Source organism: Cololabis saira, chromosome 14 (genome assembly GCF_033807715.1).
Source record: "Cololabis saira isolate AMF1-May2022 chromosome 14, fColSai1.1, whole genome shotgun sequence".
Classification (NCBI taxonomy): domain Eukaryota; kingdom Metazoa; phylum Chordata; class Actinopteri; order Beloniformes; family Belonidae; genus Cololabis; species Cololabis saira.
The window spans coordinates 28,067,871-28,091,418 of NC_084600.1; the positions used below are offsets into that span (position 1 = coordinate 28,067,871).

Genomic DNA, 23,548 nt, shown 5'->3' on the forward strand with positions numbered 1-23,548 from the left:
TGTATTCTCTCACTGACAGATGGATGGGGTTAATATCATAATTAAGCACTTCGGCCGACGGTTCCTGTTTACCGCTCCGTTGCTAGGCAGTGACATCAGCTGATCCCTCCCTCCTTCCTCTCTAATCCCTTCCCTCTCCCTCTCACACACACAAACACTCACACACTCACACACACGCACACATACACACACACACCAGTCCCCCTGCTCCCTCTCTTTCAGATAGGCGGCGCAGACGTGGGCAGAGTATGAGGGTATAGGAAGAGCAGAGAGCGGTAGGATAGGTAGTAGTGTTTGCGTGAGGCTGGCAGACGGCGTGGTCTGGGTCTGAGACGAAGCACAAACCTCAGGAACTTGATGTAGACCAGTGAGGTGATAATCACAGATCACCTGGACTTTTCTGCCCATCTGTGCCTCTCCAAGACAACAACCAGCGCCTTCTTCAGAGAAGCAACAGGAGGTGGACCTATTGGGTGGGTCTGTTTTTGTTTATTTTTTTTTTGTTTGTTTTTTTTATACTCCTTTTTTTTTTCTTTTTCTTTATCTTGTTCCTGGGTTTTGGAGTAGGCTCCGGGCTGGACCGCATGCATGACACAACGCAAAGGCGAGAAACCCACCATCAGCATCCAGGAGCACATGGCCATTGACGTGTGCCCTGGCCCCATCCAGCCCATCAAGCAGATCTCGGACTACTTCCCCCGTTACCCGCGGGGCCTCCCCCCTGTCGCGCCCCAGCAAGCGGGCCACACCGGGTCCCTACGCTCTGCCCTCTCAGCTTCCTCCGGCGCCGCTGAAAGTGACCGCTCCAATGAGGACAACCCAGAACGGGCGTGTGCTGGAGCCTCCGCCTCCTTACAGGCCGTCAAGAGGGACGAGGAACCGGACGTGGAAGGATACGACTCAGATGACTCCAGTAAGTGATGATTTTTCCTTTGTTTTTTTCTTTTTCCCAACATGCCTACATGTGTGTGTATCTATCCCTTTTAGTTTTTCCTCTGCCTTTCTCTTATTACTGCATCTCCATTTTTACCACCGGTTGCCAGGCATCCCTCCAGCCTTGTGGCTTTGTGGCTTTATCTGTCACCTTTTCTTCTCTCCCCTCAGCCATCTCTTTCCATCTCCAATTGCCTGGAGCCCATTCGTGTGCATGCAGGTTGTGTGTCTGTGTGCTGCAGCGAACTCTTTGCCTCTCAGTCGACAGACAGCCAACTGTTGCTGCTGCAAAGAATACAGCCCTCCCTCCATCCATCCCTCCCTCCTTCTGCTGATGCTCAGCTCTCCTTCAACTGAAAGAATGATGTGACTTTATTGAAACAAAGGATTGTGTGAAGCTGTTGAGCGTTGTACGAGTGCTTTATTAAGATTGCCTACATCTACAGGGTGCGTGCTCTTCGTTGATCAGTCTCACCTGGCAGAATGATTCATAGCTTCTCGGTGAAACATCAAATTAGTCGCGGTTTTGTGCTCGGTGGAGTGCACACGCAAGCTCATTCACATTACTGACCTGACAAAGACCGGCAAGCTCCAGTTGTGTGACCACATTGTCTGTCTGGGTTGTTGTGAGTTTCCAATAAAAAAGAGATGTCTTTGTCACAGAGGGGAGGCTCCTCTGAGAGGGCTTTCGCTGAATGCCATGTCTATAATTGAACACAATTGAGTGAACACTTATGGAAATCAATAAGAAGCAGAGCAGCTATTGGACGCCAAAAAGACGGAACGAGATTCCAGCAGTATCCCAGTACAAGCCGCGAAACCATTTTCATTTTGGCAAAGCATCATCAGAAGCTCAGGTTGCTCTAGAAGCCTTTAAAACAGACTGATAAATCACAGAGAAGGTGTGTCAGTGTCTGCGCTCATCTGCTGTTAGACTCAGCTGGGTTCAACTCACTCTGGATAACGTGTTTCTCTCTCAGAGCACAAAAACAGGACAAACGCACACTCCACCAGTACTTACTGGATGGTACAAGTGTCCTCTGCACGAGGGACTTCTGACTGTAGGTTAATGTGACGGCAAATGCGACTTTTGTAGGAGTTAATCCATGCAGAGTGCCATGCTGGGGAGGGCTCAGGCCAGCTCTAATCCAGAACTGGGCAGGAGGGTTGATTGGGGGGGATGGGAGAGAGCAGAGAAGGGAGATCTTGCCGGGCAGATGTTGCTTTATGACATCTGCCAGGTGACAAGGATTTTATCCAAAGAAAAAAAAGCTTGTCCTCATTCGGAAGCCAGTCCTCAACAGTGACAGGTTTTGCTCGTGTTTAGGGGCTTCCGGAAGGTGGTGGTTCTCCCCGTTCTCAGCAGTTACTGCATATGGTTTATAAATGTTCTTATTACTGAGAGGTGGAGCGCAGCAGAGCTGGTATTATCCATCGCAAACAGATGCATCTGTCTTCCAGACAAAAGCTTTCCAGGCATTTACGAATTCACGTTGAAATCTACAAACAGATTTGAAATCTCACACTTACCTGTTGGAAAATCTACAAGTTAAGGTAGCAAAATTTGAGTGGTTCAACATCAACTGTTGGTGAAAGCGGGTACTTTGGTGGACCATCTATTGAGTTCATTATGTATGGGTGTTTTCCAAATCCTCTCAAAACAGCTGTAAAAGCTTATGGGTGCAGTCGTTTTTCAAAAGAATGAATCAGACAATCATTCTGCCCTTACAGCAGTCGACTATATGTGCTCTAATGTAAAAGTAGGCAAAGTTTGATCTTATTTCAATCAAGAGCGAAACTGTTTATGCCTTTATATGCAAGTTCTGTTGTCACACGGAGACAAAGCTAAATACTATACAGACCTGTCGGAAGGCTTACCGGGGTCTCAAAGAATGAAACTTCAAGATTATCAGACCATTTAAAGTGATACTAGGGATGTTTTTTCATGTAAAAGTATCAGTTTTAATTTCATATGAAAGAATTTGATTATTTTTAGAAAGCCTCATCTAGGACTTGTAGTGATCCATGCAAAATCAACCCAAGGTACTTTTAGACTCCCACCCTGGTCATTTCACGGCATCTGCATGTCGCTTTATGTAAATTTCACACCTAATAGTCCGGTAGAACTTGGTTTGATTGGGGTAGCAACATTCAGCTGGTCTAAGTTAGTCAAATGAACCAAATCTTTTGTTTGCCCTCCTCGCCTTTGGTGGCGCTGCATTGAGAATTACTGCAGGAGGAGACGAGACCAGCAATGAAGAAGAAGGGCTTACTTATCTATCTTTGGCTTAGTTATCTATCTTTTACTTTGGTCCTCACTTCGAGAGCGAGCCATTTCAGCACCTTTAGGTTGTGTTTACTGCGTTCCTGTGTTTCCAGAGTTTGCTTCTTTGATGCGCATCAGAGTTCAATTGCGCATTCACACCTCTCCAAAATGAGCCGGACCTTTCCAAGCGCACCAAGTCCGGGCCATTTAGGCGGACCGGTGGTAGCCACAACATCCATCCATCATGAATACCCGCTTGTTCCAGTTCAGTGTCTGCTAGAGCTTGGCCCGGCTTTCTTTGAGCAAAAGGCAGGGGCACACCCAGTACAGCCGGAGTACTCGGAGAAAACCCACACAAACGGGAACTCCACACAAAGGGCCAAATCCACAAAGAATAGATTGCGCCCGCAAATAGCGCTGTGAATTGCTCCGCATTTGCGCCCGCAATTTGCCCCGCTTTAAGGTCCTATTCACAAAAGATTTTGCTCTAATGATATACCAGCGCAAACACGCCCATAAAGTTTTGGAGCTGAGTGCAATTTGCCCTTGTCTGAGTAAGTGAGTGGAGCTGTTTCCAGTGTTCTCCATATTTCAGCACACAGATTGGTCCATAATGAAAACTGCAGAAATAAAAAAATAAAGCGAGTGAAAATAAAACGCTGTGAGGCGCAAGGGCGCAATTTCTACTGGGAACAGGGGGGACATGCCCCCCCACTTTTCAAACTCATGCTTTGTCTCTCTCCCCCCGTTTTTTTTTTTTTTTTACAGTTTAAGAACTAACGGTAGGCGCAGCCTGTAAATCATCAAGAGACTGTGCGAAGAGGGGACGGGAGCCCCGCTCCCCCTCCTCCCTCCTCCCTCAGTGCTGTTCAAGGCTGATTTATGGTTCCGCGTTAAATCGACGCAGAGCATACGGCTAAGGTTACGCAGCGACACGCACCGTACACTGCGCGTCGCCACATCTTTCAGGCCCTTTTTGTGCGCAAGCAAGCTTTATAGATGAGGTCCCAGATCAGGATCTAATGGTAATTCATGTTCTGTGTTTTGCTACACACACCTACAGGTCAGCTGTTAAACACACACATTCTAGATTTATATGTTTATATGGTGGAATTGTTTGTAATAAAGCAGCCCCTTACTGTATGGATGAATCCTGAGCTCCGTCCTGTTATTTTTATTTTTAAATCCGAGATAAGTCCACAACCCCACTTGATCTGACTGTGTACAGTCATGTCTGACTGTAGATTTCACCCTTAATATCATTCAGTATCACACAGGCTTGAATGACATTGAAGAGAGAGAGAAACAGAGAGATGGGGAGTGAGGAGTTTGCGCGCAGTTTAATACACGCTTCTGAAAGACGGTATTTGCTCCACTATTCTTGCGTGTGGCAAATAGCGCTGGCCTTTGTGAATTAGGCGCTTTTTGCAATGAGGCTTATTTGCATAGAAAGGGGGCAATTTTGCGCCGAATGTATGAATATTACCTAATTTGCATGCATGCAAATGGCACAGGCGCACCATGCCACTATTTGCTTGGCAGCGCAGTTTGTGGAGCAATTCGCCCTTTGCGGGTGCTTTGTGAATTAGACGCTCTCTTTTTGTCTCATTTGCACCGGTTTAGCGGCCGCAAAAGCCGCGCAATCCTTTTGTGAATTTGGCCCAAAGACTCCATCCAGGAGTTGAACCGGAAACCTTTTTGCTGTGAAGCAACAGTGCTAACTCTTGCCATCGTGCTAGCCTATATTGTAACAACTATGGCCAATGGTGGCTTAAAGCGACACTACGTAACTTTTCCACCTTAATCTCATATTTCCAGAGTCATTGTGATGGTACATCAACTTCCAACAGGTTTAATGACACCTCTGTCATGGTCTGAGGGAGTCTGTATCACCTTCACTGGCACTATGTAACTTTGAGGAGCATGGTAGGAACCCTGCCACACTAAAAAACTACAAATCGTTACGACTTTGACTGCTTTACGGCATACGTCACTTCCCCCTCCTTCCCGATTCGCAGTCGAGACGAAAATGGGCGGGGCTTGGAGCGCAGCTCCGCAGAAGCTGGTAACCCGTTGCTGCTGCAGCAGCTCCACATAACAGACGTGGGGAAAAGACCCTAATGGTTTAACTTTTCAACGGTTTCCTGCTCGGAGGCAGAACCACGCAGGCCGAGTATCTGATATAACAAAGTAAAAGAGTGAAAGAGCCGTCGGCTCGCTTTGGATCGCGGCTGTAACGACCAAACACACAGTAAAGCATGATTTATGGTTCTGCGTTAAATCGATGCAGACTCACGGCGTAGGGTACGTGGCGACGCTCAACGTACGGTGCGTGTCGCTGCGTACCCTACGCCGTAGGCTCTGCGTCGATTTAACGCAGGCCCATTAACAGCTTTAAACCACAAACACTCACACAGACGGGCGTCGGATCAAAACACGGGTTTTATTCCCCACTTCTCCAGCTAAACGCAGTTGCTGGCCAGCTCTCTGCGGAGCAATTAACCCCAATCTTCAGATAAAACTAGTTTGTTGAGGAAAAAATATTAACTCTATTTGCAGAGGAAAAAAATAATCTCACGAGGAAAACAAAAATATTGCTCACGCCTCTTCAACATAATATAGCAGTCAAAAAAAAAGAAAAGAGAAGAGGGATACAAAACATGTACTGTATGTGGTACTATTATACAAATTTATTGAAACACATGGCTCTTCGGGGATTCAGGGATCTCTTAGGGATTTCATATGGATCCAGACCGTTAATAATCATTATTTTCTCCATATACTGCTCCCTGGCTTCCTTGTTTAAGGTATCCCGGTAAATTCCAGTTCCTTTCCAGCAGTTTAACATCTTTTTTTGCGTTCCTTCTATTCACTTGGTGAAACAGAAAAGCGTCCCGTGTTTCTCTCATCAAAACAAATGCACACGACGGGACAGGAGTTTTCCGGCAGTACGCGCTGGTGCTCATGGGAAACGTAGTGTTCTTTCTGGTAAAACACTACCGATTTTGTCCACAAGATGCCGCCAAACTCAGAAAAGCTGAAAGTTACGTTGTGCTGCTTTAAAGAAGCTATAGCTCACACACCTACAGGAGACATCATGGCAGAAGCCACTGGGAGTCCCAAGAAAGTAACATCTTAACATCCGGGTGGAATGTGCTGTATGAGTAGTTTTAATTCAACATTCCTTGGTGGCATTTACATTTGGCTTCTCTTTTGAGAAATGGTTATCCCATATGTCTGGGAAAAACTGTTTTTCCTGTTAACGACAGCTGGAAGGTTATTACATGCATGGTTCTAGAAATTGATTTAGCAGACGGTTGCAAATGACGTAAACTATATCTTAAAATGTGCAATATCGTCATAGGTGTAAGTACAGTACTACATTAATTAATAACCGTAAAATTGTGAGTTAAGTTATTTAACGTAAAACCTGATACCATTTAAATGATAGATGAAAACTGAAAAGATCAGAGATTTGAATGAACAGAATAGAGAGTTTATTACAAAAGTCGACATAAACTTGGTCTTGGTATCCGCGAACCTTCTTGTCGGCACAAAAGCAGAACAAGCTCCACATTTAAGATATTCCCTGTGAAATATTGATATGTATTGAAAGATCTTTATAGATAACATTTCTTACAATAAAACATGAGTCTGGAAAAGAAAAAGCTACGCACAAATTATTTGTCTTTCAAGTAAAGGACATTGAAAATAACTTCAGGGGACCAAAGGGGTGTCCAAGCAAATAAATTTAGACTCGACAGTCAGTCAACGCCAAAGGAGAAGAAAAAAGTGTTTTCATGTAATAGTCTTGGTTTCTGCCATGAAAAGGCTCTGCTGCCTCTATTTTCGAGCTGGGATCTGGGAATGATCAATAGCAATTGATCCGTGCACCTGAGTGTCTTAGCTCCACTACAGGGATGCAAAAGTTTGCACAAGAACGGAGGTGCCATGCATACTGTTAAAAACAAGTCACAACATTTTAAAACTGGAGCCCAAAACGAGCTGGGAGCCTGTTTAACCAAACTGGGCAAAATTCTTCATTCTTAAGAAAACTTTGTCAAGTTGTAACAAAATTTCAGTTAATTGAAAATAGTTTCCCTGATCAGACCACTGATCTGGGGGGAGAATTAAATATTTACACTCCTATTTAGCGCATGAACTCTGCCATGTTTATATATTTGGTATTATGATTTCTGAATATTAATGACTATGACTTCATCTTTGTTCTTTTCAGTGTTTCCAACAAAGTGATCAACCTTGTAAGTCCCAGTTGGTGCCGTCTGAAAGTGTTTCTCCAACATCATCGTCCCAAAACAATACACCCGAAACACAACGGCATGTTAACTTTTCCCACCTGTATTCAGTGTGTGGCCAAAACATTTTATGTCTGCATGAAAATGATATCTCATTTCCATGCAAGATGGAGCTGACGAGTTAGTCAGAGATCAACCTCTCTTCCGGTTTATGTGAGCATCCCTCCACAGCTCCTTCCCATCTAATGAGGAAATAAGACAGAAGCATCTTCCCGAGCATGGTCTTAATGGTTTTTACAATCACCCAGAGAGTCATTGGTGAATCTTTTTTGCTCTTCACCAACCTACTCTATTGTCTAATAGACTCTGAAATATAATGTATATTTACAGATATGGGAACAACAAGTGAGTGAGCCTGATGAGGCTGATACCCGATATTCCCTGGCTGCCCTTGCTGCCATGGGAAGAACTAGAAATGAAAGGTGTATTCACATAAAACTAGAAGATTGATTTAAAAATGGCTCCAGCAGCTCAGTTGTCAAGACCAGCTCTTCATTATGCAGAAAACGTATAAAATAAAGAGCATGTAGGGTTCCTGTTTCGTGTTGTCGACCTCCTGCTGGGACATTCCCACTGCAGCTGCAATAAGACAGAGCAATCTATGATCAATATTCACTGGGTCTCGGCGCTATTTTCAATTTCACCCCTCACGGTTGGTCGTTTTGCACCAAAAATTGAAAAGCCATCCAGCAAAAATGGGCTAAAGCACAATGTAGCTACAAGTAGGTTCCTGTGATACAAGGGAGTGCTTTTGATTAAGAAATGAAAAAAAACTGACCTTTTTCTTCTCGGGCAACAAAAGCTACTGTAATTACTCTCAAGCCTCTTGCGAGGGGAAAAAAATGAAGAAAAATCAATTTAGTAATTCATGATTTGGAAACATTTTTGTGTTTATTCATTTTCTGATGTCAAGACTTTTGTAAACCAAACAAAAGACGAAAAATATGGGATTTCTTAGAGATGTCATTCATAATGTTATGAAAAAGATGCCCTGGAACAGACAGCAAACATCATACTTCATCATCTTCTTTCAAATCTCTTTACCATAATTTACAGCGTTAAAGGATTTGCTGAAGGAAGACGAGCCAGATTGATAGAATTAGGGGATTTCAGCGATAATGGCTTTTCTTTGGATGCAAACAAGCTTAAAAGAGTGAGAATAACAGAAATTATAATGCTTTTCGGCTTGGTTTCTGTGTTTTCAACTTGCAGAGCTGGTAACATTTTGTTCACACTTGGTGTAATGCTGATGTAATGACTTTTTGACTCGTATGAATCACACAGGTGAAATAATTCCTTGCTCGTGGAGGTGAAGCGAGCCTGCTGTGGTGAGAATGAAAACGCAGCATCGGCCAAACGGAAAACTCCTCAAAATGCAAAAGAAAGGGTCTCTCTCATCCCTGTTTGTGCTTTAAAAGTGCTGCCCCAAATCGGCTCTTCGTGGTCCTGCGGGACATGATCCAGTATCTGCATGCGTCCTCTGGAGGGGGGGAGGGTGGTTGGTTTGGAGCAGTGTGGCAGCGTTCTCCCTCATGAGCCGAATCCCACAGAGATGTCTCAATCCCATCTAAGAACCTGCTGGCTAATCAGCATAATGGCAACATTTTCTAATTCATTGTGACTAAACCTTGATTTTAATTGAAACGGAAAAGTGCATCACCCCCAGATTGTCCCAGCCCCCTGCAAAGAGGGCTAATCAAAACCATTTGGACATCAGGATCTCTGCCACATTAATTAGTGATTGTTTGCTGAGAGTGTGTGTGCATGTGTGTGTTGAGCGCTGCACGCCTGCTGGAACCCGGACACGCTGTGACCCACGTGTCAGGGCGAGCTCTTGTGCTGTCGAGGGACGGGCCCCCCATGTGGGCAGGAGCCGTGTCTCCTCACGTGATCCGAGGTGCAGCGTTCCTTCGTAGTTGTCAGCTGGAAAGATGTAGGGAAGGGATCGCTCCAAGGAGCTGTGGGAATCTGCAACTTCAGTTTTTGTTTACTGCAACTGAAGATCCCAAGAATTTACCTGCATGTTCGAAAAATGTGTTTACTGAGATCCTGAAAACCAACTTAACAAAGACCAATGCAAGCACAGGAATCAGCACCTAAAAGCCAATATACCATATTAATATTACAAAACATGTGACTCCATTTACGCTAGAGATAATGCCAATTTATGACATCTCTCTGTGAAAGTCCTCTTTAACTACCTGATGGTAGCGCACAGTAAACAGAATAAATATTACGGTGACCCTGTTGAGGGATGGACTGTGTTAAGATCCATATTTCACGCCAAAAAAGAGTGACGCATGCATTTATATAAACTGTAATAAACACTGGCCTCCATTGGTGGACACTTCCCTATACCATCATCTGCAACATCTCCCCAAATCATGATAAATCTGCCACCGTGCTTAACAGTTGGAGAGGCGTTCTCACACTCCAACATGTTCTACTTAACTTCATCAGCTGATAAAACTGGTTTATAAAGTGCTTGTTGGTGTCCAAACTTCTCACGCAGAGTTTAATGTGGCAGCTCAGGAGAGTTTCTGACATTTTCTATCTGTTTAGAGTAGTTTTATAAGGAAAGCTGTTCAGGTTTATACGGTCCAGATAAAAAGTACAATAATCCAGTATCTCTATCTTTATCTCCACTCAATTTCCCATCTTGCTGCATTTGCTGTAGCTCAGAAGTGAGTGGTTATGGGCCGTCGGTAATGCTGATATTCTGTTACGCTGATGGTCTTTTTGTTTCGTCAGACGTGGCTGAAAAGGATGAAGACATATGCCCTTTTTGATAAACAAAAGGGACATATGTCTCCTTTACTTCACAGCTATCTCTAATTTCTGATATTTACCTAAAACCAGTTTGATGCTTCGCTGACGCTCCAGAGTTTGTTAGAAACTGTTTTCGATCTGTGCTCGGCTGATTTAAAAAGTGTAGATCCTGATAGTCTGCCTCCCTTGAGATAACTTTATTTAGACAGAAGGAATAAAAATCACGAAGGACTGAAAATTTCAGATAAGGCACTGATGCTCACGACTCTAGTAGTGCTGCCATCTAGTGAGCGCTGCAGGGTTTTCAGGACCTTGGTGCTCAACCGTTCTGCTCTGGCATCACTGGGGAGCGGTCAGAAGTTAACCACACCTTTTATTTGGAAGTACAATTGTTTGCCCTTTAGAAACTCAACAGCATGCTTGGGTTCTGCCAGGTCAGCTCTTGGAATTAACTGAAATACTTTTATAACTGGTTCTGAGTCATTAGGTCATCACTACAATTATTTTCCTTTAACGGTAGCTTCTCAGAGGCCCAGTGAGAGCACCTTTTCACGAGACCTTGTGAATGTCAGGAAAAGAAGTGGCCAGACAGAAGTTAGACGTAGAAATGTAATGATCTAGTTATTTACCACGGGTCATTCAGTCAGAAAATAATTCATTCTTATTTATTTGTTTTTGTTGGTAAGTTGAAAACTAAAGAATAGTAGCAAGTATCTACAAGTGCTATACAACTTAGTGATGCCTCACAAACTTGTAAAACTGCGTGTTTTTCCTGACTTTGTGTATCTTAGAGCTGAAACTGAAGTTTTAATCCTCATCCTCATGTTCCTAATTATGGCATAATATTAGGACGGGATGTGATAGACATGTCCTTACCAATATCCATCGACTGTCTCTATTGTCCCTAATTTTCATTGCAGGAAAAAACAGTACAACTGTTGAGGTACACAGTGTTAGAATCAAATTTACTTGAGTCCCACCTCCAAAACAGACACCATTGATGTGACTGACTTCTGTCTTTTTCTACTGATGGGTTGCCCCTGGTTTTAATTAATGCTAAAGCCCGCTAGATTTAAATGCACCAACTTCCGAGGTGAAATCTACTGCTTTGTGTCAGCGTCTGCGGAGATGGCAGCTCAAAGAAAGGTGGCTGTTAGAAGTTATTTAAATGATAAAAGTGTGAGTCACTTGAAATCAATAGTTTCTTAATTGCTAATAAAACTCCAAAGTAAAAGGCCCCTCAATCGTTTTTCCTCACTTCTCATTCAGATCTTGAATCAATCAATTGGTTCTGGGGGGGGGGGTGACTATGCGGCAGTAAAGACAGCGAGATGCAGGGTCCCTGCAGGTGAAGCTGATGCTGGGATATTTCCTTATATATATTCATTTCTGTCACAGAGAACAATAGTCATGTGTTTAGCTCCTTAATGCACGACTAAATGGGGTTGTTCAGACCACAGGGATCTGTTGTACATTAAGAAGAAAAATTAAGAAGAAAAAAAGCAGTATTTGCAAATCTAATGCTCAAATCCAGATCTGTATCGCATGCCCCCTGGATGCCTCCCTAGAGAGGTGTGCTAGGCATGTCCCACCGGGAGGAGAACCCGGGGAAGACCCAGGACATGCTGGAGAGAGTATTAGATTAAATCAGATTAGATTTGAACTTTATTGTCATTGTGCAGAGTACAGAAACAACAAAATGCAGTTTGCGTCTAACAGGAGTGCAAAAAGCAGAAAAGTGCAATGTGAAATATAAAGTATAGACAGAACAAGAAATATAGTGCAGTGTAGACAGTAGTGTACAGTGGATTTTGCAGAAGGTGGTTTAGAGTAGTATAAATTAAATATAAATATGTACATGAATTAATATGGTTAAGTAACAATATTACATAATAGTATGTCTCTCGGCTGGCTTGGGAACGCCTCGGAGTCCCCCCAAAAGAGCTGCAGGAAGTGTCTGGGGTGAGGGAAGTCTTGGCATCTCTGTTCAGACTGCTGCCCAAGCAACCCCGGTCCCAGATACACTGCATGTTCAAATCCCAACCTTGTCAAAATGTATGCTATGTTAACTGGGCTGGGCCATATGTGGGGGCATAAACCCATGGTGAGGGTAAAGTATCAATATAAAAAGAAATTTGTCTTTTATCCATCCATTTACTTTCACTTATCACAAAGTTGGGTCGGGGAGCAGCATCCAAAGCCAAGGCTCAGGCTTCCTTCTCCCCAGCCACCTCCTCCCCCACCTCCAGGGGACTACTGAGGTGCTCCCAGGCCACCTGAGAGACATAATCTCTCCAGGAAGTCTTTCCCTGGGCCTCCTCCCAGTTGGACATGCCTGGAACACCTCCCAAGGAAGGCGCCCATGCGGGTGTAACCGGTCTGTGTCGCTCTGCGTTGTGTCTGGGTGAAGAATGAAGCGCCAAACTGATCTGCTGGGCGGGATTTTTATTTCTCTGTGCAACAGAAAAAAAACACAGTATAGCACCCGTTTTCATCAGTCTATCTGACGAACACCTTCAGAAAGGCAAAAAGCCGTCTCAACCTTATAAGTTTAAATTACACAAAATACATCCCATCAAAATAGTCACAGAGCCCACCAGCAGCAATTTTTAGTTTTCTTTGTTAACTCAAACATAGTACAAACATCAATAGGAAAACACATACCTGTGCAACAGAAAAAAAACACAGTATAGCACCCGTTTTCATCAGTCTCTCTGACGAACACCTTTAAGAGAGAGCCACAAAAAGCTGGATGAGAATCGATCTGAAATGGCGGCTAGCCTCGCTTAAACCACCGATTTCACCAGCAATACTCAGCAGTGCTATACAAAGTAAAATACACACACCTAAATGAAAAACATGCTACAATAATATAATACAGCATAACAAAAACATAGCACAGGTTTATGTATCTTTAACATCCTTTTTTATCAACTTTTTTTTACCAGACCGCACAAGTCTTACCTACCTTCAGAAAGGCAAAAAGCCGTCTGAAGAAAAGTGCGCGAAAAAGCAGGAAGTGACCTTGCGGCACAACGAAACCAAGGAAACTAACAAAATAAAAGCGTATTTATACATCGGTTACACGGGCATTCTCACCAGATGCCCAAACCCCCTTAACTGGCTCCTCTCGATGTCAAGGAGCAGGCATTCCACTCCTGGGTGACTGAACTTCTCAACCCATCTCTAAGGGAGAGCCCAGCCACCCTGTGGAGGAAACCAATTTCACTTGTATCTGCAATTTTATATTTTTGTTCAATAGCCATAGCTCGTGACCTGAGGTGAGGGTAGGAATGAAGATGGACTGGTAAATAGAAAGCATCGCTATTTGGCTCAACTGTCTCTTCACCACAACAGACCGGTGCAGAGTCTCTATTACTTGAGGCGCTGCACCGATACACCAGTCAATCTCCTGCTCCATTCTTCCCTCACTTGGAAACTAGACCCAGAGATGCACTTGAGACAGCACCTCATTCCATCTTTTTTTCTGTCTTTTACAGAAAACCCTTTTGGATTGTAAGGGACAGTGCATTTCTGAAGTATAATTTATGCATTCACAATGAAGTATTTAAATGTGCTCATTCAGATAAAGAAAAATGGAAGGTGATTTCTAAGAAAGATCTTGTAGCTTATCATCTCGTGGCTTCAGGAGACCCTATGCATCTGCAGAGTCTGCATGAAACAAGACATGGGTATAGATGTGTAGGCTGTAGGTTATTTGTTTCTGAGGTGCAGATATGTTTAAATAATCTTTTTATTGATGTTCACAAGTGCATTATGGATGGAGTAGAGTTGTGAAGCTTTTTGGAACCACCACCATGTCACCTTAACCTGATGGATACAACCATGTTAATGTAAGAACACTGTGATGTTGGCTTCAACCAGTTAAAGATGTTCTGTGTATCAAGGAGTAAATTATACTGTAAAAAGCTTGGAGCCGCTCCTTATGTCCTCATTAACGTCAAAAGCCAAGACAGACCCTCATTCCTCTGTCATGATGTCCGTTTTTCATTTAGATTTAAATGCTTATGGGGGAAAGATTGGTATAGTAGAGATCCCAAATTTATGACTCCTGTGCAACATTTTCCGCAGCTATTCCAGTGTTAGACTTCCACCATCACTCAATCCTTTACCTCCCTGTGACACTTTTCACATATAAATCATATGGGTGTTTCCTGAGGCAAAGTTATCTTAACAAAATGTCCAACCATGAACTGGCATTTCATTGGAGAGACTGCTCCTCCCGCCCCCCCTTTCATTTAATCTGACCGTGGGGATAATCTCCTAAATACTGTGTTTCCTCCCTTTAAAGACAAAAGAGAGGGATGTGCTGAGCCATCCTTGGCCTTTCCTAGACCACATACATTTCCAGAACTTCATAAAACAGCAGACTGGATCTATTCACTTGAACGCATCCCACAAGCCTCATCGTTCTCTGTTGGATGTAAAGCGTGGCTTCAGCACAGCCATGCACAGCACTGTAGAATCCTATTAAGAGCCTATCTGCAAGCTGCCATGCAGTAGTAATGACTCACCGCAGACTCCCATGTTTTCCTGTGACTAACCGCTCACTAACAAAGCAGGCCAAATCTCAGCCTGGCCACATTCTGGGCTATTATTACTGCTTTTGCTTTCCTTTAAACAGGAACAAATAAGTGCTCCAAGTTAGCAGCAACTCTGCTTCATCAGATACAACCTTCCCTCCCTTCAGCTCATAAGCACATTATGATCATGATAATGCCGGCTGTTACACGGCTGTGTTGATGGTTTCATCAGAGGGAAGAAATGCCGTTTTGGCTTCAGTTTGGCACACTTTAGCTGATCACAGATGGAGGAACTGTGCTTAAATGTTGTGCTTTTAAAAGCCTCCGCCTTATAAAATGTGAAGCCACCCATTTTTAAGCAGTAGAGTGGATCCCAGAGGAGTGTTGCATCCCCCATACTGAGCTGCAAAAAAGACTCGCCGAAATGTAATGTTGATGCCGGATCACTTTTTTGCCCACACAGAGATGAAACAAAACTTAACAAAGATAACCACAGCCGGACTGAGTGGGCATTCTGTCCACAGAGCTTTCTCTTTTGTATCCTTTTGGCCTGAAGCTTGATTGTACCATGTACAGATTAATGAGGCACATTAGGGACAGAAGGCAAGTTCAAAGCTTTCAAGTTTTTATTTCTGATTGCCAGTTGCAATTAAGGGTAAAGTTGCCTAATGCATTTTATAATCTTATTAGCAGCTTCAATAGAAAGCCATTACACTGTAAGCGTTATCAAGTAACTTGTGGCTAGATTTTCTAAGTCAGGCAAATTAGACTGGGAGATCTACCGTCATGACACTGATGTGTTGTGTGAAGACAAATGAAATCATATTATTCCAGTCATGACCACCATAGTCCAGAGAATCCAAATGTAGGATGAATTTTCAAACAAGCGTAAAATGCGGAGCGGGAAATTTATTTTCTTCACAGAACTTGTTTCACGTGCAAAGCATGTTGGGACATAAGCATGACGATGATCTATCAGAGCAACTCCCCACGAGCACATAGACGTGGTAGATATGGTGCGTTAATCTAAAACCAACGTGTAAATGAGGCCACAGAAAAATCCTAGCTGTGACACTGGTCTGTTGATGTACCACTTTGTTCACTTAAACTACAGTTAACATAAATGAAAAGGGACATGGCTGATCCATCCATCTTGTACCGCTTATGCGAGGTCATGTTGCAGGACCAATAGCCTGAGCAGGGAAGCCCAGACTTCCACCTCCCCTGATACTTAATCCAGCCCATTTAGAGGAATCGCAAGGCATTTACTGGCCAACTGAGAAGCATAGTCCCTCCAGCATGACCTAAAGCTTCCCTGAGGTCTCCTCCGAGTGGGACATGCTCAGAAATCCTCCCCAGATTGGCGTCCAGGAGGTATAGCCTACTAACCAGATGCCCGCGCCACCTCATCTGGCTCCTCTCGATGCGGAGGAGCAGCGGCTCTACTCTGAGCCCCTCCTCGATGACTGAGCTTCTCTCCCCATCTCTAGGGGAGAGCCTGGACACTCACAACCCACAGAAAAGGTGAGCGTAGGTGAGCGTATGTGAGTGTAGGTGAGTGTAGGAATGTAGATCGACTGATAAAGCGATAGCTTTCCCTTTCGGCTCCTTCACCAGGACAGATCGTTGTAACGTTGGCATCACTGCTGCCACTTCATCTATCTGCCTGTCAATCCTTTACTCACTTGTTAACAAAACCCAAGGTACCGGTACTTGAACTCCACTTGGGGTAGGATCTGAGGCCCGACCCGGAGAGGGTACTATCCCCCTTTCCAGCTGAGGACCATGGTCTTGGATTTGGAGGTGTTGATTCTCATCACAGTTACTTCATGGTTGATATGTTCTTCAATTGCCAGGGGTTATGTACATCACTGGACAGCTCTTATCTGAGTTAATGTCACCTATTCTCAGGAATATGCTATGGATCTCGGTCCGTAACATTATCCCTCAAAGGAGCCAACTAGCTGCAGCTAAACTTGGTCTGGGAACCCACTGATTTAGTGATAATGGTGAGTTGCAGTAGTTTTATTCATGCGAGAGTAATGTATGCTGTGTGTATATTATTAAACAGTATTGAAGAAAAGGCTGGCATAGTTAACCTTTGTCCTTAGAGCATACTGCAACATCCTCTGACTCAAACACCCAATGTAGCATTAAAACAGAGAGCAGGCAGTCATGCAGAAAAGAACAACCTATATTATGGTTTTACCAAGGGCTTAATAAGAAATTATCTGGTCTTTGCAGTCTTAAAATTCGGTCAAGTGCAACCTCAGATGAAAACTGAAAAATGATATATTACAATTATCAATCAAAAATGCAGAACCAGTTTTTGAAAACTAAATACACCCAATGATTTAATACCTGATCCATCTTGACTTGAAGTCATAGTTTTCTACATAACTTTCAGTCTCACATCATTACAGAAGAAATTTGAACGACTCTTCTTCTAAACTTGTATTCATTAAGCTTTGTGGGCAATTTTAAAAATATGTTATCCAAAACTCTCTTAAGACCATGTTGATGTATGGACTGATTGCAACACGCTGATTCTTTTCTTCTTTGGCCATGCTGTTATGGGTTTGTTGATGTGTTTTAGGATCATTGTCCTGTTTCATGACCCAGTTTTAGCCAAGGCTTCGCTGTCAGACAGATGGCCTCCCATTTGTCTCCAATATTTTGGTATACAGAGCGTTCATTGTTGTGGTAATGGTTTTCCTCCTCACCTCTGTGTTAGCATACACTTGAATACTCCAGACCAGCAAATTGGCTAATCTTCTGCTTTTATAGATGCTCTCACACTTACTGGTGATTAATAAATCAGGTGCTTTTGTCTAGTTGGACCTGGCCGCTACTTACCCTCTTAATGCTAATGAAAGCGGTAAATGTGATCTTAGCTTCCCACAGCTGCTTCTTCATTTTCACTTAGTTTTTGTTACATAAACGATGCCACTGTATTGTCTGTTTTGGGGGGCGAAAAATCCCCCCAAAATCACCCTTTTTTTTCTTGTTTGATTTCATTTATTTGGCAGATCATTTTGACCTCATCCATACACCTCCCTTCTTTTTTATTTATTTGCATTTTTTAGAAAATAAAAGGACAACAACAATATATATTGCATATATAATAAATAAACAACAAAACACACACAATTAAAAAAAAAATCATCAAACTAAATTAAAAACATTATACATATATATCATTTTGTCAATACATATAAGATTTAATTCAGAGGATACCTTATATACACTACATGGACAGAAGTATACACATATTCGGAGACAAAACATACACAAAAATCATGTTATGGGTCATTAGGGCTATTGTTTGTTGTGTACCTCACCCATTTTTCCCATCTTTCTTAAAAAAAATCACCCTTTTCTTTAAATCTTTTTGTGAAGCCTTTTTTCTTCTTGACCATTGCACAGGGATAGATGACACAACTAAAAATGTTCATCATCTGTGACAGGACTCTAAAAACACCATCTAATCACAGGGTGTGTGATCGAATAATTGGAGCATGAGCCAGGCAAAGTCCTTGAACGTCAAACTCTTTTTGTCAGTGAACAGTGATTGCGTGTTTCTGTGCTTTAGAAGTATGGCTTCAGAAGCATGTCTCAAGGAAAGGGCTGTAGTTTTTGCGTATTTTCAAAATATCTTTCTCTTACACCTAATTTTCACTTGTCCTCCTTAAAACTGTATTAAGTGTGGAGCATGCCTTCTGGTGTTCATCACAAGGAAGTGCAGTCCTTAACGGATAAGCCAATGCAATGCTAATGCTAACATTTCCCATGTTAATTCGCCATGGAAGACAAGCTTTTCTTACAACAGCCGACATCTCTAAGGCCGCGTTCAGACTGCAGGCAAATCTGATTCATATCTGATTCCTTCTCATATCCGATTTTCAGGGCTGACTGTCCACACTGTTTTTAGCAAGTGTCCAAATCGGATCTGGCTCTGTTCAGACTGGGCCACATCATTGACTGATCTGACGGGTTGCCTTAGCAACGACGTCGGAGCGGAGGCGTCACCCAGGCTGGGTGACCCAGCGCGTGTATTGTGTGAAGTCATGTAATTGCGACATCAAAAACAATAACAACACGTGCGTCCTGCCCACCCGATCAAAGGTTATGGGGAACCTTTATTTTTTTATAATTTTATTTTTTTATATATATAAAAAAAATCCCAAAATATCTGTACTGCGCATCATTTTTAAACACAACAATGAACGCATACCGCAAAAGTTGTGTCTCGGCGGAGGGACCCGACGTCCCAGCAAAATGAGAAACAGAGAAAAGTGTTCAGAACAAAACCACCAGCAAACTAACAAACCAACCAACAAAGCTCAGAGTTAACAAAACAAACCAGCAATGAACAGCTGGCAGCCTCTCCTCCTGATGAGCTGACGGGCTGCAGGTTCAGGCTCACAGCGCGACTGAAGGCTGATTTATGGTTCTGCGTTACACCAACGCAGAGCCTACGGCGTAGGGTACGCGGTACGTGGAAATGCGGTCTTTTTTTCTGCTATTAAAACATGATTTGTAATGTGAATTTGCAACACTCAAACTACAAATAATAGTTTTTGACGTGACATCAGAGATTGTACATGCTCTCTGCGAAAGGATGAGTAGCTCCACAACTGGAAATGGGCGGGTGGTTTGAAGCATGGGTCTAGGACAGTCATATCCGATCTGAGTGTTTGGAGCTGTTCAGACTGAGATGCATCTGCCCAAATGCGATATGAATGCGATATGAAACTACCTCCCGGAGGTGGTTTCGATCTGGTTTGCAATAATCGGATCTCATGCGGTTTGGGACTGTTCAGACTTCAAAAGAGTCATCCAGTTTCGATCTGGATGGGCTAAAAATCGGATATTGGCTGTCAGTCTGAACGCGGCCTAAGTTATACAAAATTGAACTCTGTAATCAAACAACTGAAAAATTTTATTTTTTTTATTTCTCAAAAGCTTGTTCGTGGGCTGCAAAATAATCAGTTAAAAGAATTGTGATTTCAAGGTGCCTCAATGTCATGTGAGTCGTGGCGGAGAAAGCAGAAAAGCCTGCCAGTCTGCAGCAGTTTTGCCAACTTGGACATTATACGTATTTCACGAGTATTCAGACCACTTTTTGCGAAAAATCTTTTTTCTTTCTTTTGTTTTTGTCCACATCTTTCATGTGCCAAATGAGTGGGGGACAGCACCTGCGACCAGTTTGGTCATTGGTTAATGTTTCAGTCACAGAGGGACTGAGTTGAAAAGTGACGAGGAACCGGTCTAGGAGTTTTAGACATGCAGCTTTTCACAATTTCAAAATTTCTACTTTACCTGCGACAAATCTGGCCACTTTTGCAGGTCTTATCGGATTATTTTTGATCATTTCTCAGCAAGCTGCAGGTGCTACCGTGGGTAGCTCCCCGGTACCAAAGTGCTCTCAAGACGCCCTTTTGCGCACTAGCAACTGCTCCCAGTTCCAGTCAGAGACAGAACTGGACACATTCACTCCTCCCCATCCTGGAAATGAATCGCACATGGCTGATGCTGTACCGGCCTGTGTAGTCTATGAATAATATTTATGTTTTTATGTATTTATTCAAACTAAAAACTTAGGGGTGTCATTTTCAAGAGACCTCTTTACGCAGTAAAAGCTTTATGATCAATTAATAGAGTGTAAAAACAAAAAGAAAGAAAAAAGTGCAATTATGCAATTAAGTTCCTTAATATCAAGAGTTACATAGTCTCTTCCATCAGCTCCGCCTGAAATCGTTAACAAATCAGCAAAAACACAGCACTTTCCATGTTTTCTGTAATGATTGATTTTATGCAACAGCACAAGGAAGCTCTGGTGTAGCTGGCAGATATTTTTCTCTGTGGGGTTAATTCGTAGCCTGATCTTTAGATATATTTTATTTTTATTCCAACCCTTGCCCTCAACAGCTGAAGTCCTGATCTTACCTATGCACATGTGCATAATCGGTGGTATATAAATACGGATTGTGTCCCCAGCTAAGTTAAGGTCATGGCTCAGCTATGATCCGAGTGTTTTTCTTGTTGAAGAGGGAAACCCTTGTTAGAATCTCTTGACACTTCTGTCCTTTAAGTTTATCATGTTGCTCCCAGAGAAGATGTTTAACTGCTGTAATTCCAGCCTTTTATTTATCCCACGTCTGCTGGATCGATTATAGGTCTCTGCCCTGATTCCTTGGACTCGTGACAGCCCCATCGTAGTATTTCTGTATGTCTGTAATCTCTAATCACACTTTACTGCGGTTGCAGAGCAATTACATTTTCATGTAATCTGATAAAGATACTAAATTTAAGAGTGGCTAAACTCTGTACTGCAACTCTGTTGCTGATTTCAGTGATCTACACAAAAAATGTGTGCAATAAAACATGATGTTAAAGTTACCATAATTTCTCTCCAGTCCAGTTTCATTAGTTAGCTGTTTTTCTTTAATTTCTTTATAATCATGTTGAGCAGTATATCTTGCTTAGCTGACTGGTGGATAAGATTTTCTTATTAATCTGACATCTTGGCTTGAAAGTTGCTGATGGTTATGAAATGTGGACATATTCATCCTCTGTGGAGTAAAATGCCTCAGAGGATTAAGGTGTTTTTATGACTTGAATACATTTTGTTATTTGGATTCTGGCAGTTTTCAGGTTTTCAGTTTCTGTGAAGAATTGTTCCATTGGCTCAAAGGTGTAATGATTTAATTTATAAATTAAAGTATTATTATTTTTTTCATTCCTTAAGCCTCCTGTGCAAGAGCAAATGTTGGCCTCATACTGTAGAGACGTTGGAGGAAGGGCGGGGAGAGTCCCGAAGATGACAGCCATCTCTTATCAAGCTCACTTTGTGTGGACTACAAACCTGTTCTTACTGCTCGTGGTACAAAAAAGCACAATATTTCCCATCAAGAACAAACCTCAAATCAGAAAAGAGAGTGAAAATGCAAACAAGGGGAAAAGATGTTGTATGCACACATTACTCTGACATCTCGCTGTAATTTTCTGCATATATGCTTCCACTGGCCGCCGATATATCTCCACACCATCACAGAGCCAGACTTTTGGACTAGTTGCTGATAACAGTCAGGGTGGTCCAGTTTGTCTCTGGTCCAGAGTGGTCCCTGGTTCTAAAAGGGATCAGGAATACTGATGTTTGTGTGTGATGGTCATCTCTGACGCTTGGAGCTGTGACGTTGTGAGGATTCCTTTTATATAGAAAGGTTTTAGGGGCATTTGTGATTAAAGTTCTGTCTTGTAGTGCTTGATAAAGGGTTTCCAAAGTCATTCCTTATCCATGTGGGGAAACAAACAATAGTGGAATGACAATTGTTGATGCATTGTCATCTCATAGGCCACCCGTGGGCAACGCTGGCTCGCCCTCACACCAGTTCTCCGCTGAAACTCCTCAGGATTATTTAAATGTAATATTTTGTAGAAGGGGAGAGATCTAAATCTCTTCGGATTTTTCTTTGGGAGCCTTGCTTTAAAGTTTTAAATTTTTTTCTCATATTTGTAGACAAAATAAAGCTCCTCTGCTCATATGTGCTATTCAAAAGACTTTAGGATACTGCTCTAGTAACAAATCACGTGTTTAACTTTTCTTTTCTTGTCACCTCCTTACTAGCATTAAAATTCTCTCCCGTTGACCTTTTTTTCTTTTAAGTGGCCTGTAATATACAGAAGGTTATGAACACATCGTGCTGAGTAGTGCATTTTACTCTGGTCGTCATGACGTTTTTCACCATGGGGCTCCGTTAGGTCCAGCTGTTCTACCTGCAGACCAAACCTACGGGATCATTCTTCCTCACTTATATGATTTCTTGAACATTTTCAGCATGAAGATGGGTAGCGATCAATGTTGGCAGATCCAAGCTGTCATTTCATTTGGCTGAAAGGAACTTTTGAAACGTCTGCAGCCACATTGGCCCCTATATTCCCCCGAACATATGACAGAATATTCAGCGCTGTAGGCCTGTGCAGTGTTTCCCGGGTGTTGCAGAGAGCAGGTGGCTCCAAGATGCAGCAGATGTTGTGTTCAGTGTCAGGAAGCTCCATTAAAACACCTGCTTTTATTCTTCATTGATACTTAATTGAAACAAAGCTGAACATGATCCATATCCTGCTTTGATTCACTTCCTCATAGTTGAAACTTTTGATATTATCTGTGCCTGCTGTCTCGTTGCTTCCAGCTTTTATAATAATTGCTTTTTTTCTTTAATGGGTGTATGCTGCAAGTCATAATACATACTGTCGGACAAGGTTGTACGTTTGTGGCTTTATTTCCTCATGTTAGTATCCACGGAGCGCGCAGAGAGCTCAACTGGAGTCGGGGAGCATACCCCACCATGTCTGCAGTCGTTTCCTGTTTCCCAGCTGCGATGAAGAACCACAACAATCAAAAGCTGTCTATGGAACTCTTCTCTCACGTTTCCATTGTGTCCTTTTTAGATTTTAGATTTTTTTATTTACTGCTATCTCAGTAACTTAAGAAGACTCTGCTTTAGTGCAGCGCAAGCTCCTTCAAATGGTCCGGTGAGCTCATAAAACATTCAAGTCAGAATAATGAAAAGTATCGAAGAAAAAGACTCCGAGAGCCACAATCAGCAGGCCTCATAAACTCCCCCTTTTTATTTATTTGTTTCTTTATGAATTCATCATTTTTGCATTTATCTGACCACAAATCCCAAAAGGACTCATGTAAAGCAGGATTTACG

At 42.7% G+C, this 23,548-nt stretch overlaps 1 protein-coding gene across 2 annotated transcripts in view; it reads left to right on the top strand.

The window, feature by feature from the left end:
- The first annotated feature begins 217 nt into the window (after nucleotides 1-217).
- doc2b (double C2-like domains, beta) overlaps nucleotides 218-23,548 on the top strand; it is a 172,937-nt gene continuing 149,606 nt past the window's right edge. For both annotated transcript variants that reach the window (XM_061740302.1, XM_061740303.1), the window contains exon 1: nucleotides 218-913. In XM_061740302.1, coding sequence (XP_061596286.1) covers nucleotides 589-913 — 325 coding nt within the window. In that variant the 5' untranslated portion in view covers nucleotides 218-588. The remainder of the gene's footprint in view (nucleotides 914-23,548) is intronic.